At 44.2% G+C, this 21,181-nt stretch overlaps 1 protein-coding gene across 1 annotated transcript in view; it reads left to right on the top strand.

Annotated features, from left to right (window-relative positions):
* Window positions 1-21,181, top strand: part of ORC6 (origin recognition complex subunit 6) — a 40,899-nt gene that overhangs the window by 10,926 nt on the left and 8,792 nt on the right. The window contains exons 2-4 of the mRNA XM_086945113.1: window positions 5,238-5,367; window positions 15,540-15,703; window positions 19,981-20,070. Coding sequence (XP_086801239.1) covers window positions 5,238-5,367; window positions 15,540-15,703; window positions 19,981-20,070 — 384 coding nt within the window. The remainder of the gene's footprint in view (window positions 1-5,237; window positions 5,368-15,539; window positions 15,704-19,980; window positions 20,071-21,181) is intronic.

A 21,181-nucleotide genomic window follows, 5' to 3' on the forward strand; every position in this document is an offset into this window, starting at 1 on the left:
CAACAGAGTTTATGATGTAGTCTGGGAACTTCCTGTTCCCCTTGTGTCCCAGATCCTACTTGTCTTGCTTGATGAAAAACCTCTGATAGATCTGGCTGTAGGGTGGTGAGCTCTCAAAACTTCTTGGTCTTGAAATACAAAATTCAGACCCTTCTTATTGTGCATTCCCTCAGAAACACACTTACTTCAGAACTTTAGGAAAAATCATACTGCTAAGGACAAGCTAGATGTGAAGAATCCAAAAGCTCACCCTGTGCCTTGCTAAAGAAACTTGAATAACCGAAATTGAGGATTCCAAACCGGGTTAGTGAAATGAGCATAATTCAGAAATGTATCTGTCACCCAGTCCTCTTTCTGAAGAATGTACCTCAGATTATTGATACTTTCCAACTTGAAATGCCTGTACACTACCAAGGTTTTAAACTCCATTAGAATTATTCGTAGACAGAATCCTTTGTCTTTTTTTCTCTGCCAAAATGTAGTTGCTGAGGAAGCTTGAAGGATGCTGCAGTAAGTTGAAAAATATGTGCTTTTGACACACAGGTCTGTAATTTCTGATGAAAGCAAGGCCATCTTTCTCTTGTGAGAAAAAAATAGGAGTTGCGTTAGAGCCCTAAGTTGGCATGCAATCTACAACCATCCTGTACTTTTGTACTGCTTGAAGCACACTGTAAACTGTAATTAGGCAGCCCCATATTACCGAGGAGCAACCTGCTAATTTGGGGGTATTGGAACTCCTTTTGAGTGAATATTCCCAGCTGGTCCTTGCTCAAACTTCTCTCTTGACTTTTAAGAAGATGCTTTCATTGACCTGTTTCTTGCCTGTCTTCCATTTCTTGCCCTAGCCATGTCTCTCAAAGCCTCTCTCAGATTTTTATAGGGACCCCTCTTCATCAGTTCTGTTTTTTTTTTATTGTGCGCGCTCCTCATAAATGGGCTTTGGAGCCTGACTTTGTTCTTCAGACTCTATTCCAACTCTAAAAAAACATTCTCCCAAAGTTGTGTCCGACCGTCTGAGGAACATGACTTGGTGGGGAGGGAAGGGGGGATTTCGCTAGTGGAACCCATTCCAGTGCCATTCTTCATTTCACCATGCAGCTACCCAGGAAGAGGCTCACTGTTTTCCTCGATTTTATCTACCATAGCCATGGCATTCTCTGGGTAATCTCACCTGAAGTAAGGTCTCAGCCTGATCATGTGAAACACCCTCTTGGGATCCTGTGTGACACCTGTGTCCTCCAAGTAGTTAACCTCAGAAACCTGAACTACCTTGTGTGGCCCACAGCATTTGTCCTCCAAATACCTGGGACAAATAAGCTTTAGCACCCACACCTTCTGGCCTTCCTGATGCCCAGTCAGTGTAGCTTTCTGGTCGTACCACTCCATCCACGCTTGGTTGGTCCGATGGTTTTCCTTTGCCAGACTCCTGTATTGTGCTTTCAACTTCCAGAGGCCAATCACATAGTCCACCACACCCTCCTGTGTGAGACTCTAAGGATCCCTCCCAACCTTCTCTGACTGAGGTGAATGGACCCCGCACCGGATGCCCAACCAGAAGCTCAGAGAGCATGAACCATACCTGCTTCTGTAGAATCTCTAGGTAGGGAAACAAGAGACAGGACAAGGGAAAGATCCTGCTACCTCCAAAGGGTCTCTGGGACCGTTCCCATTTTTTCAGTGTCTTGTTAAACCGCTCCACCAAGCCATTGGTTTGTGACTGGTAAGCCGTGGGAAAGGGGTATGTCACACCAGCTTGCTCCCACATCCCTCTCATATTAGAGGAGATTAAGTTGATTTCCCAGTCAGAAATTGACACACTGCCTATGGACAATGCTCAGACCAATGCTGGAAGACTCCCCACCTCTCCTGTTCTCCAATACCTGTATACCCTGGGAGGTTACTGGTAAGTAGTCTCTGGTCTCTAAGGGGTTCTCATCAAACTCTCCCACTCTGGACCTTCGAGTGACTTGGCAAATGATGCTCGGCAAAACCTAATCACCGGAGGAATGGGCATCCCTGTTGGCGGGACATGATAGAGCCCTTAGAAAATCCTGACTCAATTTTCTATACTTCAAAATCCTTCATGATTGGTAATGGTCACCACGGAAGCTTAAGCGGGCCAAGCTCCTGCCTAATGACTGCTGCTGGCATTGCAGTACAGACTACTGTGATCTGTTCCACCGTCTCTGGTCTTGCCCAATGCTTACGAGGTACAGGGCAGATGTATGGTCCATACTCCTCTGTCACTGTCCTTTCCTGCTTTCCCCTACCCCTAAACTTGCTGTTCTACACAATACCTCTGACCTCCCAGGTATGAAAACCCATGAACACCAATGTGTAGCAACCTCCCTCACCGTGGCAAAACTCTACATCCCCCAACACTGGTGGCAATCCACTGTACCTGCCGCCAGTAAATGGAAATTAGAATGCCAGAGGGCAACCAGCCATGAACGCAGAACATATAAACTTAATGATAACCTGGACACCTTCAAAGGGATATGGGGCACCTCCTTCATGTCTGGCGATACAGTGCTAATGAGAGTAGACCTACTCTAGACCGCTCCACAGGGACGCTGTCTCACCTGCCACCCCCTGACCTGATCGTACCCTGACTGATGGGACTGCAACCCCCCCACCCCCTATTGTGACAACAGACTTGTGTACCTGCCGAGTCCCACCCCCTTATACCAGTTACCCAATTTCCGGTTGAGGCCCCTTAGTTATGCACCTCCACTGTTTTCTCTCCCAGGAATTACGACTACATGGCTCAATGGAACACGATTGGTGCGATTGCCTATAGTGTTTGCAACTGACCCATACCACAAGTCCAGATACCTGGACCATGTAACTGGCTTATTACAAATCTCCGGAGCCCTATATACTTCTAGAAGGTTCTCCATATGTTGCATTCATATATCTACTGGTAGGCGGCCCAATAAAGCCAGCATGAGTATATGGTCTGGAAACTGGTCATTACAAGTTTCCCAGCACCGTAATGGCTTTACTGAATCCTGGGATGTTTTGTATCAAACATCTCAGAATAATAAACCTGCACTGATTAGTGTCAGACTTATTATTTCCTACACTCAGGGGTCTCTTCTAGAGGGGGCCCCTTAACCAAATCAACTACTGGTAGGGTTCTGACTGGTGAACACCAGCCTGCCACCAAAAGACACGTTCCTGGACCCCTGGGGTGGGAGCCTTCACTCCCTGGTCCCAGAAATAATGCCTTTCCTGGGCGGAAGAGTTCACACCTCCCACAGGTCAGGAAGAGCCATCTGTGGCAGGAGAGCATTAAAGGCCTTACCACCTTTGCAACATGACCCCCAGCCTCTCCTGCTATCAGGATCCGTTTCCATTCCTGTCTCACCCCCTTTTCGGCGGCAAGACAGTCGAGAAAGATACGGAAACCCCAGAAGGTGTGCCAACCCCACCCCTCAAGTGTGGGAGGCGAGGTGAAGCCACTCTTTGGTGCCTGACATCTTGCAGATGGCAGGCGCCCTCCGATCAGGGTTAGGGATGGTGGCCACTCCACCACGTGGGGTGAGCACCCTAAGGGTGTAGTCGCTACTACCTTGAGACCCCTAAACACTCCTTATATTAAGTATTTAGGGGGCAGCCCTAAGCCCAGAATTCACATTCAACACGACAAGAAGGACTGAAGAGCCGTGCTGCAGAGAAGAGGATGACATCAACTGCTTTGGCCCCAGCCCTACCCGCCTGTGTGTTTCGGAAACCCTGCAAGATTCGGAAGGTCCTGCAGCCAGCAGTCTCCAAGAACCAGGGACCTGCCCTGCCTTCCAAAAAGTCTCCTATCTCCTGTGGATACCAGAATTGTCCAACGGCAACCCAAGCCAGGACTCCAGATCCAGCTGGAACCGCGAGTTCTCACCATTCTGCACCCAATGCCCACTACCTGAGTCTGGCCCAACACCCCAGTGAGGTCCCCCCCGGCGATCCTTACCTGGGTCCAGCGTTAGACAAGCTCCGCCGAATTTCTCAACTCCTGCAGCCTCTTCCTGAAGGCCCCACCGACCGCGACCGGAACTTGTGAAAAGAACCCAACACGAAAATACACCCCTGTATCCGCAGCCCCTGAGCCAAGGGGTGTCTGACCAACGATGTCCTGGAGTCCAGCAATTCTCCAACATCACCCTCCAGTCATTGGTTCCCTTTTTCCAGTCTTCTGGTTCCACTCTGCAGTCTTCTTCCTTTACCGGCAACGTCCATAGGAAAACATAGGGCACCCAACACCGACTAAGCACCTTGCACTCTGCCGCCCCTGCGGTGCTGGTGGTGTAGACTCAGTGCTGACCTGGGACCCGCTTTGCCCTTCGCTTAACCCCAGGAGTTTGCCTTTAAAAACAGCATGGCCTGCAGGTGAGCAGCCACCAAGCGAGGTGCCCCATTGGCTAACCTTGGCACCCTTGAACTCTGCACCCGGCTCCCCTCGAGCCACTGGTGGTGCACCTCGAGTGCTGAACTGAACCTTGGTTCTACCCCTCAAAACTCAGTTACCAAAATTGTTTACTTGCTTGTGAACGTAACACTACTTTTTTCACCGCTGAATTGCATGGTGGGGTTTTCTCTAAAAATTGTTCTAAGTGTTGATCCTGTCTTGTACTGCAACAAATAAATTTAGAGTCTTCAAATGAGTTAATCTGCTTGCTAATATACTACAGTACCTTAACTGAGTGATTCGTTTGTTTTGTGCAAAAGTAGAAAAGTAACTAAAAATGTATCTTAAGTAATTACAAGTACTCCGAGGAGAACACAACCTATTTTATTGACTGCAAAGTAATTTGTATGCTCCTACAAAAACAGTACACTCTTTATCTTGAAAAGTACTAATTTTATTGAAAGTATCACTTACCTGCTACTGAGTAAATCTTGGTTCTAGTAATAAAAATAACAAAGTAACAACTTTTTTATACAAACAAGTGGTCTGGATTCACTCTTTGAGTGTGTGACATAATTTCTTACCCGAGTGTTTATACAACAAATACTACCCTCTGATAAGCCTGACTGCTCAACCACACTCCACAAAAGAAAGTAAGGCATTACCTACTTTAGCCTCATCTATACCTCTGGGGAGCCACTGGACTCTGTGCACACTATACCTTACTTTGGTATAGAATATACAGAGCCAGCTTCCTACATACACTAATATCTGAAATGAGTGAGGTGCTTTAGTTGTGTCATCCAGGAAGATTACCTTTCTATTTTGTATCTCACAGGAAAGCAGAAGAGTTTCTCCGAATGTCCCTTGTGAAGTGTGCAGGACTGGCTTCGCACACAACAGCCACGAGCAACGCAGTGATGTGCCTACATCTCGCTGCTAACTCTATGAAGCACCCAGTAGATAAGGTGGGTATTGACAGTGACTGTTATTGGCTGGTTTGTACTGAAAAGTCTGAACTGCTTTGTAACACTGGGTACCTATGGTCTATGTGCTCAGATTTTGAGTACCAGTAAATGAGAATTTAAATTCAAAATCTCTGACCTTTCAGTTTGGAGTAATGCTTAAAGGTGCAGTGTCATTTGTATATGCAGTTATTGGCAGCATCTTCTTGTAAATATAGTAGTTGCGGTAGAACCAATGACCGTGGGACTGATTCACAAAGGTAAACTTAAGCCTTTGTATATTTTACCTTTTTTTGGTATTCAAAACTACTAGGCAATAGTAAGTTTGTGACTGCAGAGACTGCACATTCGGGGTGGAGAACTCTGTCATAAATACAGAGGCCTGTCCAATTGTAAATGTACTATTAACTTGTAGTTTGTGAATAACAAAAAAAAAAGTGAACATACGCAAAAGTGTGAGTTTTCCTTTGTGAATCGGGCCCTAGATGTGCACACCTGACTTCTCTACTTAACTATATTGCATGTTAATGGACAGGAGGTTTTATTTCTTAGACCTTGTTGTCAAACAATAGTCAAAGGAAGCCACCCTCCTGTGCAACTACACACTGCCTCCAGAACCTGTACAGAATTATTTTAACAGAAGGCAGTGCTCTCTTTAGGGTAACACTAGAGGGACCAACAAACAAAATTAAGAAGTGTGTTGCCTTTCCTTGCTATAGATATATATATATATATATATATATATTGATTGGAGCCAACCATCCATAACATTTATCTCCTCCATTTCCTTTGGTATGACTAGAAAATTGACTGGGCATCCACTTAGAATTGCGTCAGTGTTATTACCAAAAATTACAAATCCCTCTTAGACGTTGAAGCTAATGTTCTCTAAGAGAGCTATCATATCCTACTTACAGACATCATTCAGATTTCCTTTTTCTTGTAAAAAATAAACTTGGCAGGTGAGATAAACCTGTCGCACTATAATGATCCTCTGGACAGGCTTGAAAGAGTACAATTTCAGATGAATAATATCAAGTTAGAAGAAAAAGTATTTAACCAGTGACGCTGGCAGAGTAATTCAGAAAAGCAATATTAGTTTAATTACATTTACAATGTTCCTGCATGGCTCAGACAATAATGGATACAATTCCTGTCCAGCCTCAAGTGACCTGAATCTTGTTTTCGAGGAAATGGCTGCAGCCAGAAACCGGTACTCGGAAGCTTGTTTCCGGTCCAGGGATGGCATGGCTTGGCAGTTCGGGCTGGACTGTTCCCATGAGGCACAGGGTCAGACTGATTTGCATATGGCCATGTCTGAACTGGGATGGCAGAGTGGGCTAAAGAACGGTGATGGATTAAACTCCGATCTGTTGACTGGGTGTGAGTGTTTGATTGGTTCAGATGCTCCGTCCATCACCACCCCCTTTTGTACTGCTTTGTTTGCCATAAGTTGGCAGGATATGCTCCGACGTGAGTCCCTTGCTCACTTTGTCACTGGATTCAAGCAAGCCGGGCTGAAGACGGCTGAAATGCCAGAAACCGGTCCTCTGAAGCTTGTTTCCGGTCCAGGGAAGGCATGGCTTGGCAGTTCGGGCTGGACTGTTCCCATGAGGCACAGGGTCAGACTGATTTGCATATAGCCATGTCTGAACTGGGGTGGCAGAGTGGGCTAAAAAACGGTGATGGATTAAGTCCAGATCTGTTGACTAGGTGTGAGTGTTTGATTGGTTCAGATGCTCCGCCCATCACAACACCCTTTTGTACCGCTTTGTTTGCCATAAGTTGGCAGGGTATGCTCAGACGTGAGTCCTTTGCTCACTTTGCCACTGGATTCAAGCAAGACGCTTGACGTGGCAGAGTGGGCTAAAGAACGGTGATGGATTAAACCCAGATCTGTTGACTGGGTGTGCTTGATTGGTTCAGATGCTCCGTCCATCACCACCACCCCCTTTTGTACCGCTTTGCAGCTTCTGCAAAGCAGGTATTTCACATATAAGTGGAGCAGATATTGTTAAATTTGATTCTGTTAAGCTAGGTAACTGTTTAGCTGCTTAAATCAAAGCATACTCAAACAAAGTCCTGTTTTGGGAAGATGTTGCAGGAATATCTTATATTTCATTGCCTCATGTTCTTTAATTAAGCCATTTCATATCCGCTAACTAGGATTCATTAGATCACAACACATCACCGTCATCTCCTATGCCAATGACACTCAACTCATCCTCTCCCTGATAGACCAGACAACCACCACCAGAACCAACTACATCAACTGCATGATCATAGTAGCAGACTGGATATGAACCAGGTGCCCGAAGCTCAACTCTGACAAGGCAGAAGTACTTGGTCTACAGCAACATGACCTCCCCATGGGACTCCACGTGGTGGCCATTGGAGCTAGGACCAACACCCACAGACCTGGCAAAAAATCTAGTGATCATCCTAGACAACAAGCTCAACATGACAGTTCAAGTCCACACAGTGTGCCCCTCCTGCATCCACCCCTACACATGCTACAAATAATCTTCAAATGGTTGCAGCAGCACACCAGACGGACAATCATGCAAGCACCTCAGTTACCAGCAGGCTGGACCACAGCAACATTCTCTATGCCAGAATCTCCAAATAAGTGACTCCAGAACACCACCGCAAGACTCCTACTCCACTTTTCACGCCCCACCCACATCGCACCTAAGGACGCTTCACTGGCTCCCCATTCACAAGCACAGCCAATTCAAACTTCTCACGCACATGCAAAGCCTTACACGACATAGGACCAATATACTTGATCAGCTGCAAGCACTTACACCAACCCTACGCTCTTCCTCACTCTCGCATGCACACATTCCCCACATCCACAAAAGCAAAACTAGAGGCAACTCCTTCTCCTACACCCAAGACTTGGTACAACCTTCCTCAAAATATCACAGCCACCTCTTCACTTTCTTGAGTTCCACAAGAAGCTGAAGACTTGACTGTTTGTAAAAGCACCTTGGGGACCACACACCTACAAACCTGCCCAAGCGCCTGGATACCCTCTTGGGTGATTATTGCTCTGTGCAAATCAACATAACATAACATAGTATTCTTGATTTTATATATATATTTTTTACATTTAGCTCTACATTTAACCATATTTATTTTGTTTGCTTTTTTTACTCTTAATGTATCCACAATCATTGTTTGTTCTGTGAAAAGGTACATTTGCCATTTGCCATTCTTGTTCCTGGCCGGACGGCAGGGGACAAGAATGATTGGATCAGTTCCCACTATGAGTGATTGATTTAACTCAGTAATTTGTCTCCATTAATTTTTGATTCAGAGCTATCACAAACCCTTCCCTTTTGATTGAACACCAGAGTAGCCCTGCGGTTGGTCCAAGTGCTCTTCTCAGCCTTGTCCTGATGAAGACCTCACAGTGAGGACTGAACTAACCCTCCAATCTAGGGGTCGAAACGTTGACTACACACACTTCCTCCACAAGCTCTGATGACAGATTTGTCTAACAGTGGATGTTCATTAGAGTTATGTGTATACCTAGGAACAACTGACCTTAGGAACAACTGACCTATGTTAGGCCGGAGAGGTTCTATATCATGTACAACTGATGTATATATGTCACAAAGCATTTTCACTGACCTTCACTCCCACGCTCATCACCTATTTCCCAACCCTCCTTTTTCTGTCTATACCGGTGGTTCCCAAACTGTGCGCCGTGGCTCCCTGGTGCGCCGTAAGGAGTAGCCAGGGGCGCCACGCAGCTGCGGGAAAGTGCTTGTGCCGAGGAAGCTTGTAATCATGTTGTGAGAATGTGAGCAATTAAAAATGATGTGCATGCGTCTTTTGACACGCTACCCTACCGTCATCCTGAAGGCAGCAAGCGAAGCTTTACAGTTAGGGGTGTTACAAATGCCACCTGTATGATCATGAATCATGGTTTGACCCAAGAGCACACGGCCGCCATACCCGCAGCTACATGCTTTCACATAGCCTGTGCCTATATATGCAGCAATGAATGATGAGCGTTATTGCTGCCTGTGTTCTGTTGTGCCTCTGGGAACCCTCTTAACCAGAGACAAGTATGTTGGTTTCACAGTATTACTCCCTGTTGTGCCTCTGGGGACCCTCTTCACAAGAGACAAGTATGTTGGTTTCACAGTATTACTCCCTGTTGTGCCTCTGGGGACCCTCTTCACAAGAGACAAGTAGGTTGGTTTCACAGTAATACTCCCTGTTGTGCCTCTGGGGACCCTCTTCACAAGAGACAAGTATGTTGGTTTCACAGTATTACTCCCTGTTGTACCTCTGGGGACCCTCTTCACAAGAGACAAGTATGTTGGTTTCACAGTATTACTCCCTGTTGTGCCTCTGGGGACCCTCTTCACAAGAGACAAGTATGTTGGTTTCACAGTATTACTCCCTGTTGTGCCTCTGGGGACCCTCTTCACAAGAGACAAGTATGTTGGTTTCACAGTATTACTCCCTGTTGTGCCTCTGGGGACCCTCTTCACAAGAGACAAGTATGTTGGTTTCACAGTATTACTCCCTGTTGTGCCTCTGGGGACCCTCTTCACAAGAGACAAGTATGTTGGTTTCACAGTATTACTCCCTGTTGTGCCTCTGGGGACCCTCTTCACAAGAGACAAGTATGTTGGTTTCACAGTATTACTCCCTGCTTTAAGTTACTTGTCTCTTTACTGTAAAGGAGGGGAACATTTCAAACTCGTGACCCCCAAGCAGCCCGAGTATTTATCTGTGCCGGATTTTACAAGTCAGAAATTTCAGTGGGCAAACTTGCTGTAGAAATAGGCCGTTTTGCAGACAAGATTAATTTCCTGGCCCCAGTCTGACCCTCAGCCAAAGCCCGGCAGTAAGCATTTATTAACCCCGTCACTGTAAAATACCGGTTTCCTTCTCAGCCTCCGTGAAAGTTCCTCATTCTTCCCTCCGTGTGTTTCTCCATGTTAGTGACAAGACGAGTAAGGCCTCTCAAATTAAATGAGTAACTATTATAAAACCTTTTAATAAGGTCTCTCGAATTGTGTTGTAATTGTATGGATAAAGCGCTGACTATCTCAGACGAAACATCACAGCTCAGCCTCAGACTGCAGCAACCTGAGCATCCGAGAGGCTGTTAAATCACCCCAGACTGGGCCGGCCATGTGTGTTTTATTTCTGAGATGAGAGAAATACAGGAAATTAAAAGTGACATCAATACTTTCAGTCTGAGAAAAGAAGGGCAAGCAGCAGGTGGAAGAAGGAATACATGGGGTAGAGCAAAGTGTGAAATAATCAAAGGGGAAGGGAAGGAAAGTAAATTATGACTTAAAGGCAGAGAAAGAGGAGAAAAAGTATGTCTGAAGAGGAAAGGCAGCAACAAGAGTTGGATAAACGAAAAGAATGAGGGAATAGAAGACGCTTTAGCATAATTGAAAGTTTCTCAAAGTGTCATTAACTGACCATAAACCGATACAGCAGTGGTTGCAACAATGCAAGCTTCCTTTAATGCACAGAACAGGCACGCCTACAGCTGCTCTTTGGCTCTTTTTAGCATTTAAGACCGTGACTTCTGGGGCTTGTAGTTTGTCATTTTTTTACATTATGATGCGTATTATCTCACAACTCCTAGTAAGTGAGAGCTTTGTATCATTTCTCACTTAAGCAATTAAAGTTTTTATTAAACGACTGTTATATTTTAATTTTGTTACAAATATGATTATAATACCTTTACCGGCTTCATCCCAATTAATTCCAGGGAGAAAACTGGAAGTACTCCCAAGGTCGGGCTTACACCCCCGCACCGGTTTAAAAAAAAAAGTGACCTGATGGGGAGCCATGGCCAACTGCCAATTAGGTCAAGGGAGCCACAGGTCCAAAAAGTTTGGGAACCACTGCTCTACACCAAGAGCACTGTAAATACGCACTGCACTGTTATTTGCTTGAGCAACTGTGTTGCCAATAACTAATGCTTTGACACAAAATTGCATTGGGTGTCTATAATCCACAAATAAAGTGGATGTATGCATCAAAAGAATTGGAAGAGTGGTGAATGCTATATTATTTTTGTTTCGCTACAAGAGTTGCTATTGCAACCAATTATTTGTTCAGATAAGTGTCAGCAGTTACTCTTTTAAAATGAAACATGGGTGGTATTGTACCAGTCCACATGTTAGATTCTTTCTATGGTAATTGCTTGCATATATAGCATTTTGCTACATCCTACTCAACACTGAGCCAGAAAAAAGCCTTTGACATCATGGAGAGTGGATAGCTCTTAAAAGCTATATTTTTTCACTTCACCTCTCCAACCATTGGGTCCCTTCAAAAAGAGGCCCACTATCGTCTCCTACAACTGTTATATTGGTAAAAACAATCTTCTCCAACTTCATGCAAAGGTCTACAATTTTCATTTAAACAGGATAACTTTTATAGTAGTCTGAAAACCAGCGAACCTGCTGTAGACCCAGATAGTGAGCCGGTGTTGAGCATATGTTTATTACACATGACTTCTCTGTTTTTTGAAAGCCAATAGTCCACTCTTCCTATCACAAGTGGGCGCAGGAATCAATTTTCTTGCCCATCCTTTCTTTTGGGCAAAAATGGCCATATTTTGGGTCTCTTTATAGTGATCATGTAATACTGTTCTGCACCTTTCGTTAGACTTAAACAAGTTTAGGTGACCGTAATCACGAAACGATTATGGTTTTATATCATTTCACCAAATCTTCGTCCAGAGACACAGTACAAATTTCAATGTAAATTGTAGAAGTGCAAGAAAGCAGCACTTATGTTTAGCTCAGTGCTTAACCATGGACATCAACAAGTGAAACCCAAACCACAAGCTGCCAAAACAAAATTAGCAGATCGCGTATGTCGGGCAGAAGAAAATGTAAATCGCCTATGACGGAATCCTACCGCCCACTCCCCATAACATAACATAACATAATATCAAAGCACGAATTTCTCATGGGCTGGAAATCTTAACAACCAGCTACTTGACATCCTTTAGAAACAACTAGAGCCAGAATGATAAACGAGTACTCTCGTGTTTTCCAGGAGCGTTGTCTGCTCAGTCAATCCATGACTTTGAGAAAAAAGTCCTCTGTGTTGGGGGAAGGTTGACAAAAGTGAAGGATGGGAGATGGAAGCTTGAGATGCCAGTCAGATCACATCTTCCTGAGCTCAAGGAGGTTTTTAGACCTGCTCCAGCCAGACCCTTAGTATTGTCACTGACAAAAGTGAACTCGGGCAGTGTTCATGGAATATTAGCAGCATGTATGTACCACACACTGTCCAGGTGGACCCCATTCCCATCTACATTAATGAAGGAACTCCGCCATCTAGTCTCGCTTGTAACTGCAGTAATCACAAATGCCTTGTTGTCACAAGGCAGGGTCTGGGAGAGTTTCATGCTCCCCTAGATCACTCAGTCATTGAAGAGACATGTACGAGCCCATGAGGCCCTTCATATTTTAGACCTGTAGCTGGGTCCTTTGTCCTTTCTAAGATCTGGTGAAAGGCTGTCACTAAATAATTGACCAAGCCTCTTGTGGACAGTGCTCTTCCAATGCACCTGCAGTTTGGTTTTAGACTCCACATTATTTTAAAGGGCTTTGCCAGGCATTTCTATAGAACCACAAGAAGAGTGTATCCTGTCACAGATCTGATGGAGTGCCATTCATTCGGAAAAAACTTTAGTTTGCAAATATTTACGAGGATAATTTTCTGTTTGGCTTTTCTGCATTATTTAAGTGCCATTAGAGATTTCCGTTTGGAAATGTCCAGCTTAACGTAAATTCTTTGCTTGACCATCCAGCCTGTCTGCTGACTGATTGTTGTCAACCCTTTAAACCACATATAGAGTGGATTTTAGGTCCGCCCAGAGCAATGTTGCTCTCTCACCTCCTGCTATTGGCTGTATGGTGTATTAATCGGCCACAATGGAGTAATTCTTTTCTAGCACGTGAAGGACTGGTTTATATCTGAGAAGTATAGTGAATCATTGTAACTTACATTTTTACCTCCTACTTGCAGTGTATAGTGAAAGCTACTGTTTGTGCGTTTTTTTTTCTGTTATAACACTTTGTTTTTAAAGTGTTTGAAGCCTGAACTCGAAATGCAGCTCCGGCCTATTTGCTTTGCCGGTAAGTATTGTACGTTTTTCTATGTATTTAATTTTTAGCAGCCAAAACAATTCACTAGGGCATTTTTGTTTTGTAAGTAGCCATCTAATGAAACTGTTCTTGCTCGTACGAGAGGAGTGAAGAAAATTATACATTTATCAGATGGCCTCATAATATCATGGACGCCATATTCCAGTCCATTCTTTCCTTCTTTAACCAATTGCAATCGATCACTTAAGTCCAATTGGGTCAATTAAGGATAACCGGGACTACAACTCTCAGAATGCAGTAAGTTGGAAAAAGTACAGTCCTCTAAAAATGTACTCACCCACTGGCCAAGCTATTTTTAAAGCCTGTTGGCCCATTCTGGTGAGAGCTTGAGCTGGCAAAAGGGGTGTTCTGTTAATTCAGGAAGTGAATGAGAATTAAAGATGCCTTTAAGTAGTGTTTTACCTTGTCATATTTAATGTGCATTCAAAGACCTTCGTCAAATATCAGCTTATGTTTTCTGACCAATTGCTGCTTATTTTATCTTTGAGCTTGGTGTCTACTTTTCGTTCTCTCACTGAAACTTTAGAAGAATTTGTAAAGTAAAGTGTCTGACAATTGTGTCTGGATTGTGAAAGAAAAGGATGCACGATGTCCGATTAGTTTCTACCCCACAATATTTAAATCGCGTGTAAATTAGCTGTACAGACATTTCAAAATGTATCCGCAGTTTGAAGGGCCAATTTTTTTGAAATTCTGAAGTGTGATGGAAGCAGAAATTTTTCTGGGATCGAAACAAATCGGAATGCTTCACTTGGTGATGTGAAAATGATAAATATTTCCTTAAACCTGATTTTCACAGAAGCTTTGCACGCTATATATATATAGTCTTATCAGTAACGCTGCATGCCAGTAAGAAAATGGATGGCCATTTGAATAGAAAATTTGCTGTCTGTCCTTGTCAGTGCTTTAACATGCTTTAGTAGTACATTATTAAAAGTGAGCGTTTTGAAACATGAACTGAGATTTGTAAATATGAACTGAGAAACATTCCTGCTCCCACCCTGGTTGCAATTCAATAAGTAAACTAAGAGGCAAGTCAGGGTTCTTGTCTAACCTATATGGAGTGGTCTAACCAGTGGAGTGGTGTGGCTCACTGCTTAGAGGCGGCAGACCCGTAAGTAGAGAACGGCCCGGGACCAGGGTTCAATTCCCGACGGGGCAGGGTCGTGGACCAGGGTCAAAACGGACTCGATAATTCTCGCCTCAGTGCCTACTCTAACCAGGGAACACACTCTGCAACTCTGGGCATTAGCTTGCCTCATCTCCACAACGGCCCCCCACAAATGCCGGGGATGCCTGGTTTCACCTTGGAGATACCCAGCAGGGACCATCTTACAGGGAAAGCCAGGACGGGTTCCCCAGCGGTCTTCAGCGCCAGGATACTCCATGGAGTCGCAGTGCGCTTTACAAGTACAACCACATTTACATTTACATTTGCATATGTGGACTCTATTATTATTATTATTATACAGGGAACAGCAAAACAGGAGTTTTTTTGTATACAGTTGACATGCTGAACTCATATATTTGAAGTTGCTCACGTAAGTGATAATGAAGACCAATCCAACTCGGTGAAATCATATTTTTGTCTACGATCACAGTTTGAGACCAGCTTATGGGTCAAGGCCATTACCTTTGGGTCGAGTAATGATTCAAATAACTATCCCAACTTGTGAGGTAACATTTTTATGATTTTTCGAGACCTGAGGTAAGCCAAGGAGTTAGGGTATGGTGTCTCTGATTATGTGGAGTAATCTGGGAAGTTTAGGTAAGGAGATTATTGGTATGTGTATCGAACTTATCCTCTAACTAGAATCAAGCCCATTCCAATGTAGTTTAAGGTAGTGTAAGAAGATGCGCTACACCCGATCAATCCAAGTTAACTTCCAGGATCTGAATTGGACCTCTTTTTCTTTAGTTTTATTTTGTTTCAGTATACTTATAGTACTCCATGCCATAAATGTGTTAAATGGTCTAATTGTTTTGTATTTGTTCTCAAAGGACTATTTGGTGAAACTTTCCGGTTTACCCAAGAAAGGCTACGAGAGCTATTTGAAGTCCTTTGAGTGTTTGCTGGGCGTGGACTCCCACCTCGGGATCCGGGAGCTGGCTGTGCAGTATGGCTGCCTGGAGGCAGTGAACACTGCTTCTAAGATACTGCAGAGGTAGGAAGCTTGGTGGCTTGATTTATCCTATGTAAACGTTGAGGCGGTGCCATCTTGAATTTATTTTGAACAAAGTTGGCTAATATTCGCAATCCTACAGATGGCACAAATGCAATTGTCTTGTGGTTAAAATCGTATGGACTCCCAAACTTGCTGCCCACTTTTAGGCAAATCAAAGGCATTGGTACCGGGGGATTGCCATGGAAAGATGAAACCTTTTTTAATTACTGTGTGCGGTTGTTGGGGATATTTGTGAAATGGATGCCTTGCAGGATTTTAAATTCTGAAAACTGTATTCCTAACAAGTACACACGGGCCCACCAGGCCAGACAGGCAGGGCTTTAAGTGGACCGGGTCCTTCCAGTGCTCAGTCCTGGCAGTTTTCAAAAGGGGACCCTCGAAACAGCTCCCTTTCGGACTCTGTTTTGTGCTCTGGCACAGGCTGTCCGTTTTTCCTGGACTGCAGCGGGAGTAGGCACATCGATGTGCGCGTGCTCATTTTGCTCACTTCTCACTAGTGGAGAAGTTACTACATGGCGTCATGCCAGGTGAGCGTTGTAGGGGAAGGTAAATCTTTTTTAAAAGAATCCTTTTCTCTCTGGATGTCCCTTCTCTTTTTGCAATGCAGGAGCAGCAACATCCTTGGGGTGTCAGCCGCTGAGGTGGGGGCATGGTGAAAGGTCCTCCTATCCCCTCTGTGCTTTACAGGTGTTCAAACTGTGGGGCGCTCCCCTCTGGGGGTCTCTGGCTGCATTCCTAGGGGGGTGCAAATGGCTTTTGAAGTATTGGCAAATTAGGAAGTGCCACTTTGTGCAAATGGCGCGTTTCCGGGCAATCTTGATTTACATACAGCAGTTGAAGGGCTTCAACACAGAGCATGGGCTCTGATCCTGGATGCCCAGGGCTGGAGGTTAGCGAGTGGGGCGGCAGGGTCCAGGATGTGGTTAAAAAGAACAATATATTCTGTAACATGTTTGTTATTTTTTTTAACCTTCAGGTAATTGTGTACAAAATGTGCACATGTTAAATGGTAAATAAAAGTTAAATTAATCGATTTTACTATAAAACCTCAGTTACCTTATGCGAGCAAGGCAGATAACTGTGTGACACAAAGCAGGATCACTGGAATTATGCAGCAGAAAAGGACTAAAGTTATGCGGCAGGGTTGAATACATTGTGTTGCAAGAAACGGCTGACAAAACGGCATAATGTGTCACATTTTATGATAGTATTTAATTATGTTTCCATTCTTACACATGTGATTACTGTCTGGGGAAAGATTTCACTTCTTCCAGTTTACCATCGAAATACACCCACAAGGAATTGAAAGGTGACTACTCCCCTTTTGCAAAGGACTGCCCACTGCACAGCAATATGTGTGACTACTTATTTAATACCTTTTAATCCGTTTGAACTGGAAACAGTTTTTTCTGATAAAAGCCACAGTTTATGCAGCAGATGACTAACAGACTGATTCATCAAGCCGAAATCGGCTCGCGAAGGGCCAGATTCTGAGAATCTGGCCCTTTGCGAGCTCTATTTTTGCATTTGGGATTCATCATCCCAAATGCAAAAATCGGTATTAAAATTTCGCTATTTTGCGAGGAATTACATTTAAGGAATCTCTATTTGAGATTCCTTAAATGCAATTCATCATCCATTTAAAAATTGCGAATTCGCAATTTCGGCCCGCTATTTACCGCGAGGTGAAACCTCGTGGTAAATAGCGAAAACTTAGAAAAATGCTTTTAAAAGCATTTTTCTAAGTTGCATGTTGCACACACACATGTCCTTTGGACATGTGTGTGCGCAACACCTGTTTCTATTTGCATTTAAGGGGTGCTACAGGGTGTCCTTTGGATACCCCTGGCACCCTTAAAATCGCTATCTTATTTGCGATTAGCTAATTGCTAATCGCAAATAAGGAATACTCCCCATTCATTCCTATGGGCCTTTTGGCCCATCGGAATGAATGGGGAGTTATTTCTTATTTGCGATTAGCAATTTGCTAATTGCAAATAAATTATATGTAGGAATCGCATTTTTTGGGCGATTCCTACATGAATCCCGTCTTGCGAGCCTGTAATAGCGATTCCTTATGAATCGCTATTAAAGACTCGCAAAACGGGTCTTTCATGAATCAGGCTGTTTGTAGCAAATGCAGTAAATCCATAATTATGCGGAAAGAGCGGCAGAATCGCATCATTTCAGTGGTCCTGCCAGAAAATCGCAAACTGAATCCTAGTAGGCGCCGTAGGGTAATAGTGGCATGTGTAAATACTGTTAAACTCCACATCCCTATTGTGTGCATTGTTTATTAATGGCAGTGACATATTTTAGCCAATTTGAACTCACACCTGTGTTGCACTCTCTCACTACTATTTTCCCTTTTCCTTGTAGTTGCTGATCTCTTCTTTCCGTTTCCGCTCCCCTCTATCTCGGTCTGCTTCCTTCCCTTTCCCTACCTACTTCATTTGCTTCACTCCATCACCCTCCATGACTCCTCGCTGTCTCTCTTGCTCATACTGTTACAATCTGTCCCTCCTCAGCAGAAATAAAGTACAATAGTCAGATGGTACTATTTTGAGCTGCCTTCAGGACAACCGGGTCTGAGCCATCGATGGTGCAGCAGGTCAAGTTCCACCGGTTGCCTGAGGCTCTTAAGGGCCCTGTACATCCAGTGATGGATGTTTTTTCTACCCAAAAGGAGTCCTAAGTGCCCATTTTCCATGCTAGTCGAAGGGCCGCCCACACCCTTGGTGTATCCCTGCAGGGCAAGCAGAAGCAGGAGTGTTGCCCAAGTGTCTGTGTATTGTCTGTACCATTCAGAAGTGGTCTTTATTCACTATACTTAGTGGGGAACCCAGGAGCAAAATCTGGGATGTGTTTCTGTTCAGCGGCTTGCACACGTGCTACATATGTCAACTGCATGGAAGGCATGAAGGAGGGGAGTGTCAAGTGCCTGGTATGTGCAAGGCAGTGCAGTAACTGGATTAGAGGTACCAGCCCTTGAGCAACTTCATCACTGCTGCAGTTTGGGCAGTTATTCCAACATGGACCTGATGCTGAGGTCAGCAGACTCACTGGCTTCTAAGCGCCTAAGCCCTGCCTGGCCCCCAGTCTCACCTTCATATGCGTTTTCAAGCGTTTCATGCGGAGGTGGTTGGTCCCACTGAACAGTGTTGCAAGGCCATAGGTCAAGAGTCCTATCACCTTAGTCCTGATTGAGAGGGTAAAACACCCCGAGGTTCGAGCCAGAGTGGTTGGTACTGGGACAGCCACTCAGATCAAGTGAAATGCCTAACTGCTCCAGGGAGGTCAGAAAGGCTCTGCAGCCTTCTCATTATTGACCCTGAATAGTCTCCAGTTTCACACCTGACTCCAACACTGGTGTCCCAGTACATCTGCATTTCCATTCCCATCTCTGACCTGCTGGCTCTTGTGGACTTTTGACATTTCAGGATACATGGAAAAACTGCAAATACAAAGCCACAACGATTAAAAATGCCCACCCTGGTTTGAAGTCATTTTAACATGGTGGGTCTGCCGCAGAAAGGGATGTTGTTAACCAGTGGGGCTCATGAAACTCCTGTGGAACATCCCACTACACACCATTTGACCTGTTCTACTTTGGGGTGTGCCGCAGACTTGGTCGTCTTGCCCGGAATCCTTTGTCTACCAGCCGTCTCCCTCTCCTGCCTCCCATTCACTATCCTATTCCTTCCCATTATCTGTTTGGCCTCACCAAGTGCTGTCCTGCTCTTTCAGTGTTACTGTCCCATTGTGTCACTCACTGCCGCCTGATGGGGTTGACTGTATGGGGATGTTGACATGTCTTGATGGTGAAGATACCTGTGTTATCAGCTTAATCAGATTCACATTATACCAAAGTGTGTACGTGGTGAGAGGACCTTACTCTCTGTCCATGCAGGCCGATTTCTTTCATAGTCGAACACATGGACGCGGAAGCAGTTCCATGCTCAACGCCATAGCAGAAATAATCTGCTGGGCCAGTGTTGTCTCTGACTGTGGGTCAGAATCACCCGCACACTCTGCACATTGAGACCCTCATGGATGAGTAGTCGCACTTTATAAGATTACTGATCGATTGATTGATTGATAGATAGGTGAAGGGAAAAAGAGTTTGCACTCACTCACTGGCTGGATTATGAAAGCCAGAACCGTTCTTTCTCAATACCATGTCTCATTTTAGAGTAGATATTCTTTGAATGGCGCTGGAATAATCGTAACTACAACCATCTGTTTTGCCTTTTAAGGTATGAGTCCAGTCTTCCAGAGTCGCAGCAGAATGACCTGGATCTGTCGAAGCCCCTGTTCACCACGGCCGCGCTGTACTCTGCATGCAGGTAAGCAGGTCTACTTTCCTTTCGAATATTGTCTTGGAGTGATGCACGGTGGGTCCAGTCTGCGAGTCTTGGTGAAGGCATCTCAACCTGCTTTGATTCATCTGTACCTCTTTCCAGCAGGAAGGAATGGTCCTTGTTCAAAGTGCTGGTTTCATAGCAGAGTGTGTGTCCCCATAGAGATTCCCCTACGTTGTGTTATTTACTTTTCAGCGTTGTCTTGACTCAAAATAGCAAGTGTCCAGCTTTTTTAATCCTAACCTAAAAATGACACCAGGATTCCGAGGCCTTGAAAGGTGTGGCCAAATATTGTGACATATCTTTATTCTAGTTATCAAAACTGGCAGACCATAGACATTGGCTATTATTCATTCTTGTCTGAATGTTTTTTTTTTGGGTGGTTTTTTTTGCATTAGAGTTTATGACATGGTTGTACTATTTTCAGCTTGTCAAAGCTTTTGATTTACACATCTGTCCTGAATGCCACACATCTAAATAACAATATAGTGTCTTTATGCGCAAAAGCTCGTTATCTTTTTGGACTAAATGTCGGTATTATTGAAATTAATTTTACCTCTTTCATTGACATCAGAAACAGATTACTCTCCAATTTAAATTGCTGTTTTAAAAATCAGCCCATATTTCTGTAGAAGGTGGGTTATGTCGTTTAAGTTTGACCTGATCCTCCTAGTGTTTTATGAACGTTAGCCTGACGCATTTTTTTATTGATTGACCTGTTACCTTTTTTCTTCACTATGTAATTTTGTGCTGACCAGATATGGTAGCGTAGTCCCCTCCTTTTTTTTTTTTTTTTTTTTTTTTTTTGTGTGTGTGTGTAAATCTCTTGATCACATATTGCCCAATTTTACTTATGGCTACAATTTCGAGGCACAATTGAATTTTTACTTCCACTTTTTTATTTTTGTATCACTATATAGAGAACATACTTTTCCCTATTTTCTACTTGGACATCTGGACGTACAGTTGACAGCAATATGTTTTTAAATGTGTACGGGCTTGGAATTGTCCTGTTAAACATTTGTGATTACCCGCAACCCAGGGAGAGACACCATCAGACGCCAAAAGGGACAATGTAGTTACAAAGCTAAAAAAA

The sequence above is a fragment of the Lissotriton vulgaris genome, chromosome 12 (genome assembly GCF_964263255.1).
Source record: "Lissotriton vulgaris chromosome 12, aLisVul1.2, whole genome shotgun sequence".
Lineage (NCBI taxonomy): Eukaryota > Metazoa > Chordata > Amphibia > Caudata > Salamandridae > Lissotriton > Lissotriton vulgaris.